This window comes from Aulonocara stuartgranti (genome assembly GCF_965226115.1).
Source record: "Aulonocara stuartgranti genome assembly, chromosome: 4".
In the NCBI taxonomy this organism is placed as follows: Eukaryota; Metazoa; Chordata; class Actinopteri; order Cichliformes; family Cichlidae; genus Aulonocara; species Aulonocara stuartgranti.
This window is the reverse complement of record NC_138942.1, coordinates 5,518,651-5,541,597: the sequence shown is the minus strand read 5'-3', so window position 1 is coordinate 5,541,597 and position 22,947 is coordinate 5,518,651. Positions and strand designations below refer to the sequence as shown.

At 39.3% G+C, this 22,947-nt stretch overlaps 1 protein-coding gene across 1 annotated transcript in view; it reads right to left on the bottom strand.

Annotated features, from left to right (window-relative positions):
- mybpc2a (myosin binding protein Ca) overlaps positions 1–12,538 on the bottom strand; it is a gene marked incomplete at its 5' end in the record, with an annotated part of 47,437 nt that extends 34,899 nt beyond the window's left edge. The window contains 7 exons of the mRNA XM_082531567.1: positions 1,458–1,506; positions 1,746–1,863; positions 3,713–3,861; positions 3,993–4,076; positions 12,166–12,241; positions 12,345–12,353; positions 12,521–12,538. Coding sequence (XP_082387693.1) covers positions 1,458–1,506; positions 1,746–1,863; positions 3,713–3,861; positions 3,993–4,076; positions 12,166–12,241; positions 12,345–12,353; positions 12,521–12,538 — 503 coding nt within the window. The remainder of the gene's footprint in view (positions 1–1,457; positions 1,507–1,745; positions 1,864–3,712; positions 3,862–3,992; positions 4,077–12,165; positions 12,242–12,344; positions 12,354–12,520) is intronic.
- Between the last annotated feature and the right edge of the window lie 10,409 nt (positions 12,539–22,947).

The following is a 22,947-nucleotide window of genomic DNA, read 5'->3' as shown; positions in this document are numbered from 1 at the left end:
TCACAGTATATTTAAAAAAAACACATTATGTGTATTTGACCTCCACAGCTAGTAACAACAGTATTTTATTTTTCCTTGATTTAGCGTGCAGTAATGAGATTCGTTATCACCACCTATCGCGGCCCACTAAGAAATAAATCAAAATAAAATCCGGTGTCAGAGGAATTCTTTGAATTTAGATGTGTGGTGCATCTGAATCTGTTATTTTGACCTTCATCTCTGTGCAGTAGTGCCATGGCATACTATCTAACAAATGCAGATATGCCCGTACGCATTTCACTGATAAGAATAAACATAGTGGTATAATGAGAATTCTACCTAGAAATGCTTTTAAATGCTGGTGAAACACTGCTGTGTAAACATACAGTGTGTATTTTCTGTTTCCCTTTGAAGCCCTCTCAGCTGGCCGACCAGTCAGTGAAGACGCAACACAAAGAAGAAAATAGCCTGATATGCCTGGGGCACACAATGAGGAGCTTGTGCTAATTCAGGCAGACACGAAAATCTGGTGTTAATAAAACTCCAGAAATTAAGAGAAGAGGATTGTGTATCTTAATGCATGCAGACCTTGTGTTAATGAGAGAAGCACAAATGATCCTCCTATGGGAAACAGGATCCTCTATTCTTATTTTACAGAAGCTAAGCTGCAAGACTTCCACATAACAAGTTGTTTAACGCACTCATACGCTGTTTTCTTCCAGCAACATATTTGAGTTTTAACCAACTTTTCACTTTTCATTTATCTCACTAACCTTCTCTCTCCTTCACCCTCTTGTTCCCTCCTATCAGCACTCTGCAAATAAACGCACCGACATCCTGTCTAAACCACAATATGATGCTGTCTTTTTGCATGTTGCCTTTTTCATCTTTTTTACTCATGCTCTAATGAGGGAGGGAAATTATATTTTTGATCACAGATTACAAAAAAGGGCGACTCAAGGTATCGGTGCAAAGGTGTCAGCTGATTTACCAGCACAAGGCACGTGTACATATGTACAATTTACAGGCTGAGAACAGCTGAAATCTCATTTTTCAAAAAATAAAGAAGACTACACATTCGCAGGATACATTAGCATAGACCAACTTCACACAGGCCAGAAGCAGAGACGGAAATAGACAGTGAGAGAAACAGTTACACATACACACAAAAAGAAATACTCCCTTCGGAGACTGTTACTGAGACATGTGACGAAATACATAAGATCCTAAACCACGAGGGAGTCCAGGTGAAGCAAAACACCAAGGCAGCAGATGCACTGAGACGTGACAGAAAGAGATAGATGGCAGACTGAGTGACTCGTACAAAGTCGACTACAACCGAGGGATAGACAGGCACACGGGCAGAGACGCTGGTTGAGACTGACAGATGCCCAGAGGCAGCGATCTACAGAGGAGCATATGCGAGACAGTGTGATGGGTGACATGTAGAGTAGACCCACGCCGACACTGACACTCACGATCGCTTAAATGCCTCCAAGATGTTGTCCTGCTGGTCCTCTTGTGCAGCTGAAACCAGACAGAAGGAGAAAGGCTGGTGAGAGCTCAGCTAGGTTAATTCATTACTCAGCAGGCTTGAGCAGCAAAGGAATAATGGACTGATGACCTCACTAGGCCACTAAATGATAGGACCTAATGTATATCGCACTCACTGAGTTATTGCCTGACAAAGCTAGTTACATAGTAATGGTGGATACGCCAAATGGAAGATGACAATAATGTGATTAAGTGTCTGTCTCCAGACCTACCCTGCACAGAGACTTCGAATGTGCAGCTGTCGCACTTGTCTTTGGAGGTGACCTCGCAGCGGTAGCCACCTGCGTCTCCATCCACTACTTTGATGATGCTCATCTCGTAAGTGTAGATCTGACAGAGAGAGAGAGGGGGGATGATATGCTAGGAACACACACAATTCAATGAACACCCAAACGCAAAAGCTCAAACGTACACGCACGTACGTGCTGACCAACACATGCTCGAAGTATGGATAAAGCGAGCAGGGTGACACTGATGCCTTGAAATGTTGCTCGGTTAGCTAGTCACTCACTAGACTTTGATTACGTGTTCATCATGTCCTCCGTTTTCTACACAAAGATGTCGGGGAAGAAATGTCATTAAATGGTAAGTAAACAGATTATTTCTACCAGCTTTTATGCTGTTGATTTTTGTGAGTTTTACAAATATTGACTGAAATAAACAAAACTTTGTGGGTGTGATCTGGAAAGCATAAAATCTATTAATTGCAAGTTTTATTTTCAGTTGTTCATTACTGCAATTTGCTATTAATGATGGCAGGATTTTGCACAGGCATGCCTTCGTGCCTTTGTTTGCAGTAGTATAATCCAAAAGATTCAATATGTTTTACACGAGAAGCTTTTTGTGCCGTGGTGGAATAAATGTGATTTCACAGGATTCAAAAAGTGAATAAATATTGAAGCACATTACTATTTGCTACCACTTGGTTGATCAGTATAAACAGCTGAGCTGAGTTCAGTTACAAAGTTTGGATCTTTCGTTAAAACCGTCAGTTTTACACAAAGTTTTATCCCATTTTTTTAAAAACCACCAAGAATCTGAGACAAAGCAATGAGCAGGCTGACTTGCATGCAGTCAGGATATTTAAAAACTGATATTTAGCCATTAGCACTTTCACATTTTATGCCTGAAACTTACAATGCAGGTCACTAAGGAAAAACATGTATTCACCAACCTGTTGCCAACTGGTTGCTGAAGGTTTGTTGGCTGTAATTTCACCAAAAATCTCCTTGTGATTGTTTTGGTTTGTAGCAGATTTCACAGAACAGTGACTGCTCTGTAAACGACTGCAAACTAACCACTGAGTGATAGTGAATTTTGCAAAAATGCAGTACATACTGTAAAAGGAAACCTTTGACTGTCAAAGTAAAAGTTGCTCCTTACCACTGAAACCAACATGTTTCAAAAAGTGCAACTTTGACTTCTCTGTTTCCATTTTGCATCTGACTCTTCAGTTTCACAACCACTTAGTGAATAGTTGGTAGGTGCAGCAGTTGGAGATACATTCTGCATTTCTATTTGTAGTCTATCATTTTATTCCCCCCCTTTCTCCCCGACCTCCTCGTATTAATTTTTTTAATATACATGTTTTCAATCCCACTTGTGCATGAAATGAAACACACAGCCATGCAGTATGTCATTATAAACATTTGTGAAAGTATGCGTCTTCTGTATAGCTTACTGAACTGCAACCATTGCAAGAAGTTGGGTCCAGACATTTCTTCCCTCCTACATATTCCCTGAGAGCTGTAAGTGGTATTATTACAAAGCGGAAGCATTTAGGAACCACAGCAACTCAGCCATTAAATAGCAGACTGTGTAAAGTTACTGAGCAGGGTCACCAAATGATGAGTCACATAGTCAACACGGCTCTGCTGACTCAATAATAGCCAAGTTCCAAATCTCCTCTGGCATTAATATCAGTACCAAAACTGTGCGATGGAAGTCTCATGCCATGAGTTTTCATGGTGTAACGTTTATGTAGCCCAATATTTCTGTCCATAGTGCTGTACGAAATACCATAACATACTCATATATTTTGGTCTACAATAAAGTGGTCAGTCAATCAACTGAAAGATTTGCTATAATATTCATGAGGCTATGGTCCCGTTGATATTACTGTCTCTTTATTAATACATTCACAAAAGTTATATTTAAAACAGAGAGTATAAATGCGTACCTTGGTGTTTCTGTCATAGGACTCTTTAAACTGAAGATGCTTTCCAGCTTTGCTACCCAGGTCAAGCCACTTCCCCTTCAGCCATTTCATCACCGGTTTCTTTATCAGGTTTGAGGAGTCCACTTTAGCCACAAACGTGATGTCCTTGCCTGCCAAGCACGAAGATTAAATGCAGTAATTAATTAAACTGTGTGTGTAACAACTGGAATTTAGCACTAAGTGGCCATTCCTCTCATTTCAGATATAACTCAGTTTTTATGGCCAATGATTTTTGCCAGACCTTTTGTTGCTGTAACACTCTCCGGCTTCAGCACAAACAGGCCGGTCGGCTCAGACAGCTGAGGACCCTCCCCTGGAAGATGATCTGTGACGGGAGTGGAATGAAGAGAGTAACTAAAGTATGAATTTAAACAAGAAAATGTTATCTGGGCACAGCATATAGATTTTAGATAAATAAAGGCAACCAGGCGACCAAGCAAACCCCCAAATCATCTTCTAAGTGCCTATTTGAAAGTCATTTGGGAAAATTCTGAAATTTAGTTCAAGGACACAAAGCCTCAACCCACTAAATTCTGTCTTTGCACGGTTATTTAGTGCTGAAACTGAGCAACAGTCTCTCCACAAGGCAGCTTGTTTGCATTATGCCTTTGTTGTTACACTGCATAAGCCATTTGGGACCCTCTGACAAATGACAAGCGACCAAGGAGCAGGCTGGCCCACAGGGAATATAGAAACTCCTCAGATCACCCCTGAAGACATCATATTACTATTGACTCTCTGCAATCATCTGCCACCCCGACAGAACATAAGCTGAAGCCGTACAGTCTTATCATGGCAATAAAAAATGAGCTGCTCTTTTATCTACTCGCTTGTTTCTTTTGCAAGTAAATTGATGTAACCTTTGTAAGGTGTTTGCTTGTCAGTTGATATGCTTTATAGAAATGCTAACATATTCACTTCTTTTACCATCAGGAGGCAACTCTGCATCGGAAGGGGAAAAAAGAGAAAGTGAGGAACACGTCAGTCTGTACAGTATTTGTGTTGTCCCATTAAACACAAGTGTTAATTGGCCCAGTGATCACCTTGACTTCAAGTGATGAACACTCACACATTAAATCATTGTGCTCTCACACTTCAAAAGAACACAGATTTCTTTCTCAGAGTCTAATTAACATTTTTTTCTCTTTTTTTTAAAGAAAAGTACAACTGTTAATGAGTTATTTCTTCAACAACTGTCCTAAAATCACTTCAACTGTTCTGAGGTACAGTACACAATCTACATAAACTGTCTGAGTCAGACATCCTGCAGATTTAACAAGAAAAAAGGTTCATACACAAGCAATAAGCCAAAGGTACATCGAATCACCAATCAGATAGAGTGAGTAGGACCCTGACTGGACATCCATTGGACGAGACCAGTTGCTGAGAGAATGGATCCAGGGTCACAAGTCAGATAAGGTCATGCGCTTCCATAAATTCAGAGAGCCATACTGTTGGCGCCTCTTCCTCTCTCTGCTTTTATGGGCTCAGTTAATTTGATCTTTTAATCAAAAAGTACCCCTGAGGACAGATCCAAGTTCAGATGTTCAGCGTGATTTAAAAGGTTTCCATTGGAATGCTAAGTGGGTAAAACTGATTCTGGGATAGGGCTCAGGGGACACTTTTGAATGTTTACACTCTTACGCTGTTGCACTGGATGCTGGCTGTGTTTGGGATGGGGCTTCTAAATGAAATTGACTCTAGACACTGTGGTACTTTGGCACTGGGAGTTTTAAATTATGCCAAGCAACACTATTTAACCATGCATTACTTTTAGACTCTAAAATACAACTTATAGATTTTTTTAACTGTTTGTAAAGGATTACACAGTATAAATAATATGGATTGTATGGGGTTCTTATTTCCTCATAATTTCCTAATCTTTTCTATAGAGTTTAATAAACTACAACTGCAACATTCTCCTGTTAAAACCTTGGTCTTAGCATTCGTGGATATTATTTTAACATTAATTGTCTTAAGTTTGCCAGTGAACATTTACAGTAAATGATTCAGAGAAGGTATGAGAGGAAGCGCCGCGATTAGAACATCATCCCCATAGTCAAGCACAGAGGTGGAAACATTATGCTTTGGGGGGGTGTTTTTGCTAAGGCTAAAAGACAACTAGATGGATGAATTTTGGATGAGAACTTTCTTTCCTCCCAGAACACTGAAAATGCATCATGTATGGTTTTTATAGCATGGCAGTGAGCCAAAACCAAGGTAACAAAGGAGTGGCTAAAGACAAAGCACATTAGCTCTCCAGCCCACAGTCCTTTAGAAAATCTGCAGAGGGAGCTGAGGTTTTTAGTTTCCAAGTGGCAGTCAAGAAACCTAAAGGAAGCAGTTACTGTAAAGAGGAGTACGTCCAAATCCCTCCTGAGATGAAACCCTGTGACAAGACAAGACAAGACAAGGTACTAAGTGATGTTTTTGGGGGGATCAAAATACTTATTTCACTTTAATTTCTTTGGAAGTGAGCAAATGTAAAAATTCAGCAGGAAATAATTATTCCCTCCCAGTGTCTTATACTGGGCCTTGGTCTTTCCCCACAGTTCATTTACTGTATGCCCTTAAGCTATCTTATTTCTGATTGGCCTCATAAATTAGAGGTATATACGGCAGGTGGGTGGGGCTTCTTTTGACATAGTGAGCACCATGTGTCTGAGATACCCACATTAGGTATATCTAATGTGCATGTTAAACTTGTGTTAAACTAAGCATTATTGTAACAATATTGTTATTGTAACAATATATACATATATTAAAGAGTGTAAAAAAGATATAGTACTAGATTCCATTTAATAATAGTTTTGTGTCAGATCATAAAAGATGATTTAGTGAAACCCATTAAAATGAATATTCTGACCAACTTAATTCACTGGTTATTGAAAACTTCATTCACTGTGTTAATTTAATTACTGAAATGCCTAGTATGCAGTTTGTAGTGTATTTTCAGGTGAGCACTGACACTGACTAAAGAATCAACAGATACTTGGTTTCCACATTTCACACTTGGAGGAAAAGATAAGAGAGTAGTCGGGATTTCTCTAGTTCTATAAAGTCAAGTACTACACATGGTATACTACTATAATCCTAATTGTACAGTACATATTATTATTATTACTTATTAAGTGTATGAAAACATAATGAAACTAGAGGACCTCATTGTGTAAAGACATGAACAACAGAAAAATCATTATGGCTGTAAACAGTAATCAGTGCAGTGTAACACTCTTCAGCACTAGTAATAATTAGGCCATGTCACACACACAGATGGCATATATCCAGCAGAAACACAGGCGGGATATATCGCTTTTTACCAAACAGATCTCATCATTTCACTTTTAAAACAGACGTTTGCTTGGATGCTTTGGTGGAAGCAATCTAACCACTGTTCTCTGAATCCTTTTGAAAGACTTTTTTTCACAAGACATTGTCAGAAGCTTTTTTGTTATCTGCTATATTTGTATTTATTTACTCATTTTACCATCAACATGTTTCATCTTACAGTCTATCAGTTGAATTTGCCGTGCCTTGAATTGCTTTTAAGCTGCGCCTTTGCATTGATTTCTTCCTTTTGATTTAGGTTCCTTTATCTGTCTGCTGTGGGGCACTTTGTCACTTTTGTTTACTCCATAAATAAAGTTATTCTCGTCATGATTAGTGTCGTTGTTATGTTCAATGTCCAGAAATCACCGCGGCTATATGTCTGCAACAAAACTGCATCTTCATAATGTCTCCGTCTGCTGAGTGAAAATACTGAAGCTTTAAGCAACACCAGAGCAATCCCAGGCTTCAGTGAGGAAGCGTTTTTCATCTGATACCCATGTCCACTAACGCAAAAAGTGACTGACACAAAGCAAGCACAAACACGGAAAGCACAAGCAAGCTGGCATGTATTGTGTCGAGTCTTTTGCTTACCATCCCTAGGCTCATTGTTGGCTAAATGAAAAGAAACAGTTGGTACATGGAAATTAGTCTTCACAGCACAGCACAGGTCTCATCAGACTGCAGAGGGCTGTGTGTGTGTGTGTGTGTGTGTGTGTGTGTGTGTGTGTGTGTGTGTGTGTGTGTGTGTGTGTGTGTGTGTGTGTGTATAAAGAATGAAAATGCTTCAACAAAGATCGGATTAAAGACAATGCATAAGCCTATTCACTCAGACAACCACAGTATCTTCAGACAAACACACAAACACACAGATATAACAACAAAGCAAAGCACTTACCTAAATCTGTTAATGAAGAATAAGCACAGGTTTTGTAAATAAACAGGACTAAATAAGTGGTAATGCAGATATAATGTACTGTAAGCTTTCCATGCAAATGCATGCTGTAAATAAACACAGCATGACAGAAAAGTGCTTGGCGTCATAAACTGCCCGTGCCTCTGTGAGTTACAGTGATAATTGTAGAGATAAATCAATGTGTTTAATTTTACAGATGAGTAAGGACAAAATGAGCGCACACATATGTCAGCACACCTATAACGCTATTTAGCTGCAGGACAGTGCTTACCGTCTACAGCCGGCTGCATTTCTGCCACAGAAAGTGACATAATAGTGTAAAAGGAAACAATCTGAAAATTTTAATTATCAGGCCCCAAAACATAATAATCCCTGCGCTGACTCAAGCTGTGATGTTGCAGGCCATGAGGCATGTAGGTTGTTGGTGGCAAGATCCAGATGTTGTACAGATGTCGACTGAGACTTCCAGATGTAAACAGTGTGCCAGATTACAGATATAAGTTAAAAACAAACAAAAGGCAGCAATCCAAGGATGGCTCAGAGGTTTTTGATAGATAAATTAGGAAGTTTCTGTTATGGTGGATCTGTGAGACCCAAGTCAGGCTGGACACAAAATTGACTTGAAAAGTTGGGGGTGCTGTTTCAGATGCCCCTGGGCCGAGAAGGAAAGGCAATTTTTCCTGTAGTAGTAGAAAATATGATTTAAATTTGCAATACCTCAACAGACTGACTGGCGTCTTCTCATTGGATGATGGGTACTGCCATATTTAAACTTCTCTGCCATGCTAAAATACTGGGGGGAAAAACGTGAGTTCTCACAAACAAATACAAGCTGTTGGTGCCAGCTGTCTTGGGTGGCTTTTACCACCCAAGATGGTAGCATATTTCTGACTTTGGTAACCTTAGATTGTCTGAAGGACTTCTCGATTCTGTTTTGCTATTGTACTCTGGACTGGATGTCGGTCTGGGTGTTAGTTTGTCGTTGTGCATCTTAGACTCTTTAGATGCTATAATCATGTTGTCCATTGTAATCACAGAATGGTAAAAATTGTGTTTCCCAGTTTAGTTGTGGTGTCTAATTCCCCCAGAAATGCAAAATATCTCCATACATGACATGTAAGGGTGAAGTTGTTAACATGCACTATGCACATGTTGTTAAAATCACAGAAATAACATCAAGCTTACAGTCACAAGGTCTGGTGAACTTTCTGCAGCACTTTTGTGTTTTATGTTTTTTAGAATAGCGAAAAAAACACACAAAAAAAAAACCAACAACAGAGGCTTATCAGATTTGTTTTGTTTTTTCACATATAAATTCATACGTTCCTACACCTGGAGCGAGATCAGATCAGTAGAGTTTCCCTTTAGATTGCAAAACATCACGCCTCCCTCAGTGTTTATGTTCTCCCCCAAAGCGGGACTCTCAAATCACAGCCAACGTTTTAGCTCTGCCAACTGCAGCCAACGCTAACATGGTGGGCACAACAGAAAGGATTTGAGAAACAAATTAGCTAAGTTCACTGGCATATGGCATATTAAGCAAAAGGTCATGGAGTTAAGAACAGACTAAAGCTGTGCCAGCCATTTGCTTTGAGTGTTGCTTTGGCTTTTTCAATCATGTTTGCTTGGAATTGTCTGATTTGGGTTCTAACTGTATATTGGCCAATGTACCCCTTCAAAGACTGTGACTAAGCATAAATGAGCTGGAGTATGAGTAGAAATCGCTGCTCTACCTCATCATTGCACCTGCGCGCACACACATTTAATCACTCCCGGTGAGCTGCAGAAGGTTTATGTAATAATTCATCTTGACTGCACACACTCACACATACACGGGCAGAGAACCACGTGTCCAACTTTCTTGCTCATGCCCTCTATTACAGTTGGCCCATAATAAGAACTGACATTCAATCCAGAGAGGTGAACTCAAAGGGTGAACATATTACACAAATAGACTGTTCACATAAATGTGCAACAAAGTGTACTTCACTCTCTGGGAACCTGTTATTTAAGACTTTTTATGAGCTGCAATTAAAGGAAATTCGCATAAACATAAATAAAGACCATCGTGCAACAGAATCAAAAACATAGACTGTATAAAAGATTGCTTTTTATACTTTCTGGGTCTGAAAAGAGAAGAGCTTTGTATTCTGTGACTTCAGTAAACCCTTTCCTGATGACTTTACGGTCTTAAAGCTGCTTTCACATCTTCGTGAATACAACACAGTGCCTGTTTTGTACATTATATTTAATTCTATCAAAAAGGCAGATAAAGCCTTGTTTTTCAGTCACACACATCTCTCATCACTTTTGATTGAGGCTTGAGGTTTCATAACAGTAGTTCATAAATCAATGAGTGGCTATGTCTTTTATTTACAGGTAACACACCAGCCACAATCTATGAACATATTATATATGTAAACAACAGTTAATTATAGTTTACTATATGTTAAGTGCCTCCCAGGCCCCCCGACTTCCAGTGAAATTGCTCTAACTCTCAGTTTGAGCTGATTACATATGCACATAGAAGGGTGGGGAGGTCCCAGAACAAAGCTATATATTGCTGAACATACATTTTTTTTGCAGAGAGAAATAATTATGTTTCTTACAGATGTCCCTGATGGAAATAAGAGGAAAAATCAGCAAAAAAAAGAAAATAAAACTCAGTTTTCTTTCTCACAAATACAAAGTAGCATCTTATATTATAGAGAAGGCTGGAAAACACTAAAGGGTGATGACACAACCAGAACAATAACAACAACAATAATTAGTAATAATAATTTATATTATTGATTTGAACCCATCATCGGGCATTTCAGAAAGCGCTAGAGGTGCTGGGTATATCCCAGGTTTACTACTCCTGAATTAAAAATAAATATTAACTATTTCAGTTTGTAGTTTCGAAAAAGGAAAATTCACAGGAAAATGAGCTTTTGCCGATTTTCAGAATAATTCATTATTACATGTAATAATTAACTGTTAACTGACACTTAAACAGTTTACGGTTCAATATTCCAGTTAAAAGTCATATTGAACAAGAAAATGTTAAAATGTAAATATAAAAGCTTCCTTCCACATAAAAGATGGAGGTTAACAGGTTGAGAATCTCCATTCTGTTTTCTACCATTCTTAACCATTAGTAAAACATGTATTATGTCTATTTTATAGTGGTTATTTTAGTAAACCTTTATCTTCACGAAAACAGTAAAACCTCAACAGGTTATCTGACATTTGGATTAACAACTGATGTTAATGTGGAAGTTGATTAAAATCATTTCTATTTTCATGACACCAGTGTAAATTGTTTAGTCCTACTCACTGCCATAGTTTTATTTAGCAGCACAGATAGCATCAGTTCAGACTTCTGCAGTGGCTCTGCCCAACACATTTACTTTCTAAATTATTCATATCTTTATTATCGGCATTGGTAGTACAGTAGTAGTAGTACTGATGCTATTTAAAACATGAGGAAATAGGCAAGAATTTCTGTAGCCATGGCAACCTAGAGATTTTAATTTCAATGCCTTTAATTGTATTACAATTTACCTGCAGCAATTAATACTAAATTTAATGTTTTCCTCTCTGGATATGTCCCCTCTGGAAAAACCAAAAGGGGCGATTTGTCTTCCATGTTGGATTTTGTCTAATCACAAACACTTTTTTGTATATCAGCTAAACATAGATACACATGTATAAGCTGCAAACAAAAAATCAGACACAAAACCTACTTTTTAATTAAATAAATAAACTAATATCAGGATAAATATTGTGCTGATAAGGTGCCAGCTTATCTTTTTCTAACTGATTTAAAATTGGTTGAAGTCCTCAGCTGTTCCCTACACGAATAAGATTAAATTTAGGAATGCTATATTGCTCCAGTAAATAAATGTAGCTAAAAGGCAAATATTCATCTGTATCCATTGCATGTAATCACAGATTTAAATAAAGCCAAAAATATCATATAGACGGGCTCGTGTATACACGGTGTGACACTTACCCGTGAATTAAACACCTTCTTCACTGCTCGAGATTTTAACAAGTGATTACCGAGGAATTCTGAACTGCTCAAGTGCATGTGTGTAAGTGTGTGATCATGCATCTCCACACTCAACCCCATCACCACAGAAGTTCACTGCTTCTGTGTTTGTTCGGGTTCATCTTTAAACCTTACCCTCCTCCTCTCCTGACATCTCTGAATCAGTGGAAGGAAAGACATTATTTTGATGATGAGGATGAAGGCGATGAAGCTGACAGCGATGATGAAAAGGATGAGAAAGATGAGGATGAGGATGATCTACAGACAGTCTGCGTGACACAGAGACTAACCAACACTGAACGCCGGTTTCTTACCCTTGTTATCTGTAAATGAGAGAAAAAAATTTATATTAGAAGCATTTCTTTAAATATTTGTTTCCAGTGCATGTTCTGCTTAGAGTGGGTGGCCACTGTATGCATTACTCAAAAAATAAATTGGATATCTGGAGCACAGCTAGTGGGCCCAGTTTAGATGTCATGAAGGCTCTTACCAGCAGGGGCTGCTGCATCCTTAACACCCTCGGCTGCTGCAATTAAACAACAATTATGTAAATTAATTTGCACGTCCTCATTATTTCATATCATACAACACTAGGAGCACAGCGTTTGGATAGTCTTTCAGAGCTGAGACTCGGTAAAATGTTTAAAGAGTCACATCCTGTAATCTGAATCCTCACGAGACAATAACTAATATAACCGAGGGCTGCTTGTTTATCGCTATATTTATCTAAAATGCAAAACATCATTCTGTTTCTTACATTCAGCTGTACACCGTCAACACAGATGCTTTCAGATAGGTTTTGGGAACCACTCTGCAGGGACACACTCTTTTTTTTACTAGCAGTGATCAGACACCTTCATAAATACACCACACTGCACATGAAATACACTTTAAAATAAACAGTTTCATTTTAACAACATAAACACACATTCACATGTACCCGCACAGGGAAACGGCAACCCTGCTTTGTGAACCTCTTCTTGGTTTCTGTAGGGTTTGCCGCTGGCAAAAGACAGAATATTGGATTTCAGCGAGGGAATAGTGCATGATTCAAATGAGCCACAGTTTACAGAAACAGTGAGCTTGAGATAAATATAAGCAATTTTGTCAGCGATCATGAGGAATAATTGGGCTTTAAAAAAGTCTGAAAGGGGCAGCCGCAAGACAAAAATGCTTTTGATAGGATAAGTACATCAAAGTTCCAGGATCGCAGATCTAGGTTACTTTAGAAGCTCTAGGGTGTTTAATGAGATGGCAGATTAGGTATGAATTTCTGTCTGCCAGACAAACTAAAGCACACAGTAGCACAGTAATAATTCAGCTCTGGCAGCATTCGCATCTTAACCATCCATTTAAATAATTCTGCAGGTCTGCGCCCTCATTAGGGCCCCTGTTTAAATGTTAAGAAGGTTTCACTGTGGCAGGGAGGTACAGTTGAGACGGCAAAGTTTATTAAAGGGCTGAGCCACGGAAATGAATAAGGACATCATCTTGACAGCTATCATCTCTCCGAACGACCAACGAGAAGCCACAACTGGAACGGCAGAGCGTCCCATGAGCCTACTTAACAGTGGGTCTAAGATATCAAGGCTCAGCCTTGGCACTCTGGTTGTGATCAAGGCTGGCATACCATGTGTGGCAAACTGAAGGGGAGGCAACACTTCTATTTTGGATAAGGTTTGTTTTTCATGTAGCAATCTATTAATGCCTCTCTCAGCACTTCAATCCTTGAGAGGATCTGTGGCACAGCAGGCAGTTAAAACTTTCTTTAGGCTCCTGCTGAACCATCTTTCCCACCTCTCTCCCCCTCGAAATCAGAGGGAAAGTCGGTCACTGAATTTTGCTTTATTAGGTGCTCGTCTGGTCCTCTGTTTTTCAGGGATGTTACCTTGATGTCAGTGTGTTTGCTGGCAGGATTTAATCTTTGACTCAACATGATGTAACCGAAGACGGGAGGAGGTTTTGTTTTTGAGAAACAATTCTCACCCTGAGAGACAACTGGGGCGTTAAATAAATGTCACAAAATCACCATGGAAACAGCCCCGTGCTGATTTCAGATATGTGTGATTAATAATATAACCGTTTTGCCAAAGACGGCTGGAACTCAGAAAGTGTGCGCTATGCACAGGAGTCCCGCTGGTGTCTCACTTTACTGAAGGAAATATCACAGCCTCTCAGAGGAAAATTTCATATGAAAGACTGTTCATAAATGGTTTTAAACCCCACAGAATAACATGAAAGTAAAGTGAGAGAAATTTCCCTGTTAAATTATAGTGAAATACCAGCAGCTGATTTGCCAGCAGTAAACTGTTATTTTACAATCGGACTACTGTAATCTACAATAACATTCTTTATTGTCAAGAAATCTGCATTGAATATAATCTTTACACTGTTCAGCTGTTCTTTTACTGTTTCCATTATCACCTCAGTAAACAATTTATTACACTGTTTACTCGATTAGGACACGTTACCATCTATGCATATTCGTTGTAACTCCATCATAACTTGCACAGCAGTTGTGCAACTATTGCCATCAGAGAATTTTAAAAGAAATAATCAATAAAGGGGAACTCTCAGTCGCAAACTTCCAGTTTCATAGGCAGCGTTAACAAGAATGAAGTGGACCCCAAATTTGCAACAGAAAATGAAGCGGAGTGAAGCATTTTTATGATTATTTTATTGTCTTTTTGATAGAAAGGACTGAGCAATGATGTAGCTCCATTTTGATATGTTTTACAGGGTTTTGATTGTAGCAAAGCGCGAGGCAGGCGTTACTGAAGCAATCATAACCCAACAGTCTATAGAAAATGTAAAACTAAATGAATAGACAGCAAATTTTTATAGCAGTTTATTGCAAGGTACAACACACAGTACCTGCTCAAAGATCATGTCTGGGGTCTCAAATGTGCAACTACCTCTTACTAAGCCTTTCAAAAAAGAATTTCTACAGTTCTCCCACAGTTTTCTACAATAGTGTCATGGTTAACACTTCCTTCTCACAGTAAGAATGTCCTGGGTTTGACTCCACAGGCCAGCTGGTGCCTTTCTGTGTGGTGTTTGCACATTTTCATCGCTTTCCCTGTGGGTACTTTGCCTTTCTCCAGCAGTCCAATGGCATGAGTGTTAGATGAATTGATGTTTCCAAACTAGCAGTAGGTGTAAGTGTAAGCATGCATGGTGTGTCCAGGTTGTACCCTGCCTCTCCAGCCCCCATGCAACCCTGAGTTGGATGAATAGAATTGTAATAAAAAACTATATTGTACACCTGTAATTGCACATTAATAAAACCCAGGAAGGAAAGCCGAGTGTGAGTACATTTTCCTCACATTGTTTGATGGTGAAAGAGCGTTTCCTGACTAAAAGCAGTTCTATAGCTTTCTATTTTTTCTGTACAGCTTTCTTAGATGTAAAAGTTTCAGCTGTCATCGTATGAAATCTCAGTCGGAGCTTCATTCAGTGTCAGCGGAGCAGCAGCACAGCAATATGAGAGTGAATGAGAGTTTTGGTTCACTGGTGTCAAGATATGAGAGAAAGATATTGACGCTCAGAGACTCTGGTTTGACTGTCTTGAAATGTTATATGTGGTGTGACATCTTAGAACTGTCACTGCGGTTAAAGCTAAATCTGCAGTTGCAGGCATTAATGGGAGGCGTCCTAAACAACAGATGAATAAAACAAACATTTTGGTCACGTGATAAACTGGAGACACATTAGAGAGGAGATTAGATTTGCTAATTTGCATCCCAACTGACAACCTTTTCTTCCCCCCTTACATCATAACTTGAAAATACGATGACAAAACAGCACAGGCTTTTTAAAACAAACGTACGGTATAAGATCTCTTTACCCTGTAGCTGCGTGCTGTCTCACCGCAAACAAGCAAGATAGTGACACACTCACCAGTCTCTGCGCAGTTTCCTCCACTGCACCCAGCAACGTTCATTGTGCAGTAAATTAGGTTTCACAAAAGAATTTTTAGCCTTCAAGGTCACTGCCACCTCCTCTCTGCATGATTACGCAGGGATTTTATACATTATCAGGATCACCCTTTCACATCTAATTTATAAGCTTTTCACTGCTCTGGATTGGTTATTTTTTTCCCATTTAGGTAGTTTGCATCATGAGGGTAGTATCAGCAAGCGGTTTAGATTTTTTCTGTGTATCCCAGGTGAAACATTTTATGCAGATGATGATAGAGGGGTGAAAAAATGCAAATTATTACCCAGCATCCAAAATGCACCACGGAGAAAATATTTAAAGATGTACAAGGGACGTTTTACACTGGCAGCTGCAAGTGGCAATAAACGTGAAAAAACAGACAGCACGTGAAGTGTAAAAGACACACAGATTGCTTCTGTTTCCAAGAAGTGAAATGTCAAACAGCGGCGAGACAATCTTTCTTTCAACACAATACTCCTTCTCTGCTGTTTATGAGGCCGGCCGCATTTGTGCTCATTTGTTAATATGTTGAAAATGAGAAGCTTTGAGTGCTAAGAGGCCAGTAGGATATCTTTCTTGTCGCGCTACCAGACGGGTCTCCCACTCGACAAGCCGATCTATTCATTCAGAGAGCCAAGTAATTCGCGTGCGTACCTCGGCAATCCTTTGGATAAGTAAGTGAATTATTTTTGGCACACCCCCTGAGGCATAAAATACTCACACTGATGCCAAAGAGCTGATACTGAGCAGGTTTGCAATGTACACCATCTTACTTCAGTGTGTTGGAAAACCAAGATAGAGCATTAGCTAACATTAAATCACCTTAGAGCTTTTTTTTTTCTTGTCTTGTATCTTCTTTTCTTTTCTGCCATAAGTCAAAATAAAAGACAAAATACTTTTTTATATAATGATTAAAAAGTGGGAAATTCAGCAGAGTCTTTCATGGTTATCTGACATTTCTTGACATGTTTCAAGGAGTGAAAGATAACTAAACCCATTTACATACACATCATAATAAAATGCAACCCTGAGCAGGTAAATATTATCTCTCCAGTAGATTTTTATGAAAGTTAACTAATTTTCACTTTGCTGGGTTTTTATATATGAAACATTATAACATACTGTGGAAATGATTTGATGCCCCGAGTCAAGTGAATTTATTTATGAGCAGCTTTAAAAGAAAAACAGATGACCAAAGTGCTGTACAGCTTAAAAAATAAGAAAAAATTATATTAAAACAATACAAATAAAAACAAATATAAGAACTTAGTCTGGCTTTGAATGTCAGAAGCTAAAAATAGAATGTAAAAATACCTTTTAAAATAACTCTCAAGCAAATAAAACATTTCCAGTCTGGAAGAGATGATGCTCACTTTCTAGAAAACTACCCAGCATCCATTTACTGTTTTTATTTCATTTTATTTTTGTTTTTTGGGGGATTTTTTCTGATGCCAAGCTCAAAAAGAAATCAGGTCTGCTGACAACAGGGAATAGCGAACACGACATCCAAAATCAAGCTGGGAAACACATGAAAGCTCTGGTGTTTAAGGCTTTGCTGTAATGACCTTTCAGATGACATATTATTAGGCCTACAGATTAAGCTACCCATAACTGTGTAACTCAGTTGAAATTGGCACCACATTTACCAGCTGCAACATTATTTGATTACCCGTTAAAGCTGAGCCAGGCAACATATTTTTGGCATCACTGGACACAAATATCTATAATAACCTCTGAGTATGTTTTTTTTTTCAGGCCTTAGAAAATCTAGCCCACAATGGAGAACTCTGGCCATTGGCAAGACTTTTCAGACCATATCAGTTGAGTAAAGGGAGTAAATAGTGGTGTGATAGGCTGGAAGAGCAGAATTCAGCAGGAGGAACATTCTCTAGATTTCTGTAGCATTATTGCAAATTCAAGTGATATAACATGGCTCATTCAGATCCAGGACATTCAAGGCATATCAGTGATAATCTAGATGTTTTTCATTAGGTTCAAGAGGTCCAAGAGGTAAATCCTATGACACACCTACAATCTGTCCCTGAAACAAAATTTTATGTGAAATGTACTCTTAAAAAAAGCTTTACTTTCCCACAAAACACTCATATTTGAAATGTGCAGAAAGAGGAAATCTACGGCATCTCAGTTAGTCAAGGTTAGTGACGTAGTTCTCTTTTGTAGCTCCACTTTGTGATCAAAGCTGATAAGATGGGTATATTTTATTTTTTAAAAAAATCTTGCCTAGTGCAGCTTTTAAAGAACGATTTTATCCTTTTCTAATTATCCATAAGTGACCCGTTTCTCCTTCAGCCCACGCCTGTAGCACTTCCTCTACTGCAGGTCTCTCTGTCCAGCTCTGAGAAAGCTGTGAGCAAGCCGCAAAGTCACAACCAGGATCACTGTAACCCTTGAACCCTCCCTGCTAATGCTGAAGGTAATGCACAGCTGATGAAGGCTCTGTCTGCGAGGATCCATCTGCGCTCTCATTACCATCCACGCTTCATCGACAGTCCTCTCTGGCCTAGATAATTTCACTCAACAGCCGTCTGCTTCCCTGTCTTCCAGGTATCTGTTAAATGGATAATGTCTCTTGCGGTCTCCATTCCATCTTACTTTTCACTTAATGCAAATCGTCACTCTCAGCACTTTTCGGTCCCACCAATTCTTTGTCCTACTTTAATCTGATTCCACTCTCCTCTGAAGTAAATGGCTGAGCAGAGAGGCAGAAACTAGAACTGGGAGAGAGAAGAACAATGAGCCAGACCAACTGGGGTCAAGCAGCTCAAGGATTGGGTTCTTCGGTGGAGGAGATGAGATATAGGCTACATGGTTTATATTTAACAAATACCAAGTGAGATGCGTGTTGAAAGAGGATTTACTCAGTTTTCGCTGACCCTGCCACTGCCAATACTTTCTTTAAATACACTCATCGCTTGATGCACAGTGCATCCATAATTATAGACCAAAAGCTTATCACTTATATCATTTTAACGTCTCGAGGATTTTAGCACCTCATGACTGTGGCTAAAAACTGATTAAGTCATAAAACTGAAGTCAAGACATAGGGGGGATTTTTAAGCTAAGTGCCTGGGTAGGGGGTTTTCTATCTGACCACAGATACTAAAAGACGTATGCATACCTGAGTTTTCCGTGTGCTTAGAATATAATCTTTCACCACATAGTGCGTAATAATCCATATAAGTTATGCTTTAGATATTTTACTCATCTTCGTGCACTTTAGAGCAGTTTAATGTTCTAATTTGGTTTTTGAACCAGTTATAAATTAGATTTAGCTGTTGTACATTTTCTTCAACCAGCCTGCAAATATTGCTGTTTGGTAAGATCAATGTGTCCTTTGGCACAGCTGCCTTCATGTCCTGACATATTAACACTGAGAAAAATCGTTTTTGCCTCACATTTGAGCACAACTGGTTGAGCGTCATTCTTCAGCTTTCACAGCTAATGCGATGAAGGGGAGCGTTTTAATCCAAACCACGATATTTTCCTAAACCTATTCAAGTCGGTACTGGTGCTTAACTCTTAGCCAAAAGTAAAAAGCATGTGAAAAAGAAGAAACGGAGTGAGAGAAAACAAACCAAATTAAGGTGCAACACACAAACTAAAGGTAACTTGTGACTTACTCCATCGCCACCCCTCCAGCCTCCTTCCTCAGGCTCTGTAGTTCTTCAAAAATCTTTCTTTTGTCACGCAGTGTTGCTGTGGCCAATGCCTAAGACATCAATGCCAAAGGACATTGTGCGTATGTGTCTGTGATGGCTGCAAAATCTGACATCAGCATTTTTACATCCTGAAAACAAGTTCCCTAAACCAGAGGTAATAACATTTTTTGCCAGCAAATAAAAGCCCAGCATCACTTTGTTAGCTCTACTTTTTTTTACATGCAGGTACAAGTCCCTGAAAGAACAATGAGATTGATCCAAATCAGCACCATTTGGGCTGGCAAACCAAATCTATGCTCTAATGACCCAATTCAAGAAGAATTAGTCAATGCCCATTTGTGTATCCAATTGGCTTTCCCATGGCTGCTGTATACTTGCAAGCAGCTCTGGAGTTCAACTCTAGCTCATCTCTTTTTGTCATGTTGTATCTAACTTTGTCATATTTGTGGTCTTTGATGCCTGCTCTGTTCTGTATGGGGATCTAGCTGCTGCTTTCCCTGTCTCGACCTTTCCATTTAAGGCCAGAGAAGTTCCCCCAGAGCAGAGACATGCCATCAAATATAAATTGCTACAAGGAAATATCAATCTTATTTCGACTACAGTGATCCTATTCAGCCACGGAGGTGTGTGTTTTTGATCCTACACAAAGTAAAACCAAGATGAAATAATTACAAAAATAATAAATCTGCCACTTCTTTTACCCAATGAGGTGAGGCCCTTGCACGTGCCTCAGAAAAGCATTTATACAGAATACATTTATACAGAATACATTTATACAGAATAAAGCTACTGCAAGCTAGAGCTTCTTTTTTTGTTTAATCAATCCTATTGACACTGACCTCAAGACAAGACTTTGTCATGGTCGAGTTCAAACTTTAGGTATTGATCTGCTCGGCACTAAAGAAAACACTCGGCTTAGTGCTTGTGTTCTCTGAAGCGCAAGTGAAACACGCAGCACTGGAGACAGTTTAAAAAACATTTATATTCCAGAGATCACTTATATTACTATTTCCCCTGTAATGTTATAATCATTACAAATCATACGCATTAGAAAATACAATAAGAACCAGCAACTTATAAGTTTTCTGGGCCGTATCGCAATTAGCCTTAAAAAATATTAGTTTCTCTTCATAAATCTGAAAACAATAAGTAGATTAATTCTGCGCTGATCCTCGACAGTCTCTCTCGCTCTTGCGCGCTCTCTCTCCCTCGCTCCGTCCGCCTCTCGCGCTCTCTCCTCCCATTTTGCTTTTGAAGGGTAACCTCTGTGGAATGTGCTTCGTTAATCTCTCTTGACATTTCCCTGCCTTCCTTTGCTGCGTGCGCCTCCTGCTTATTCAGGCAGTTAAGCCAAAGGAGTCAGGCCAAGACAAACATTTGAATCTTGAAATCTTTCTCATCACTGAACAAAGCCAAAAAGGGCATAGATTCCTCATAAGAATGTGTGTTTTGATGCTAGATACTGAACAGCTGTCTCCTTTAAACTCAGTGACTGACATATCCGATGCTGCTGCAGCTCAAAAAAGGCACCCATTACACGGTTTTGTTTCTGCTGAAGCTTCATGTTGGAGTACCGCTGAATACATTAAGCGTGTCTATAACCGTAAGCTATTGCACCAGCGGACATGTTAACCAGAAACTGGGGCTAGTGTGGCCTCCTCTCCAGCTGAGTATAATGCCAATTGGTGGTAACACAGTCCTGCTTCTCATACTTTGTTAATGCATCCTGGCACCATTCTGCACAGCATCCCTGTCATAGCCCTGCAGTCTGGATGAGTGTGTCAGGTGAAACTATAAGCTCCTGTTGCTGTGCTTTTACTTTTTGGAGTCAGACTTGCTCCAGAGGCAAAATAGCATGAAGACCAGGACATAAAAACAGGATCTTTCTCCTGTTACACATTTGTAGTACTTGTGTCATTCATGGGATATAATATTTCTTTAAGATGCCAAAAGTTCATTTGTCAGCAGATGGTGATTCAAAAAATCAGACCGAAGAGAAAACCCCAAAGAGTGCAGATCTTAATCATGCAAAAAAATAACATCTGTGCCTCCTAACGGGCTGCACAACATCAAACTGTCTCATATGTGTGTCTGTGCTCATATTGAATAAAATAATTCTATCTAAGATAACTTATTGATTAGGATTACTTCCCACAAAGACACAGAATCAACAGCTTAAGGTAAACAGAGGAAAAGGTGTGATGGGACTTTGGTACATGTCCACAAGGGAACTTTTGAATGATACAGGTCAGTCCACTTACTAGCATTGTGTGCTTAATGGGCATGCCACTACACAGTACTGTGACAGACTTTTGACAATTGCTCTGCTACTCTGACTGTGCAAACTCTCGGCTGGACAAATGCCTCTCATATAACCTGTCTGATGTCAGATTTTAACAAACCAATGATTGCTTTTCTGAAAATATGGATTACATTCATATCACACTGAAACAACAACATTAAAACATTTGTTTTGGTGTTTCCAGTCATATCAAGGCAATTTGGAAACCCCTAATTTGAACAGCATAGACTTCAAATGTATGTAAATAAAGACCGAGCAACTCAGTGCATCTCAAATACAGTCAAGTGAAAAAATGACTTTTTTTTCAGGACTTTATGCTTTCTTGTAAAAAAAAAAAAAAAAACTAATTACGCCTTTACTGCTTCCACACGATTAAGCAAGTAAGTAGGAGTAAGCAGCAGCCAGGTGCTGCTAGTCAGAGACAGATGATCAACAGATTAGAAGCTAGTGTGAGCACCTCCAGAAGGAGACGTTTTGGTGTTTTGTTGGTCTGGAGACACATGAAGTGTGTGTTAATACGCTACCACAATCATCCTAGGAGTGAATGTCCCATCAAACTGACCCCAAAATAAGACCATTCAAGCGTCAGAGAAACTTCAATAAGCCTAAGAGCTACACCTGAGACATTACAGGTCTGAACAAGTATGGGTCGTTTAAAAGGGGAGCCAATAGAAATGTCCTCTCCCCTAAAAAAAAGAAAAAGAAAAAGACAATAATAGCACAGCTTAAGTTTGCAAAGTTGCATCTGAACACACCAGAATACTTCTGGAAAAATCTGCTTTGGACAGATGAGAGCAAAGTTTAGATGTACAGCCCCAACACAGCATATCAGTGCAAACACTTCATACCAACTGTCAAGCACAGTGGTGGGAGGCTTGTTTTGCAGCCACAGGACCTGGGCACCTTGCAGTCATTCGTCAAACACAAAGTCATTAAGGTGGGGGAACGTTAAGAGAGCTGTGCATAAATGAAAGCCTGCAAACTTCTGTGAACTAA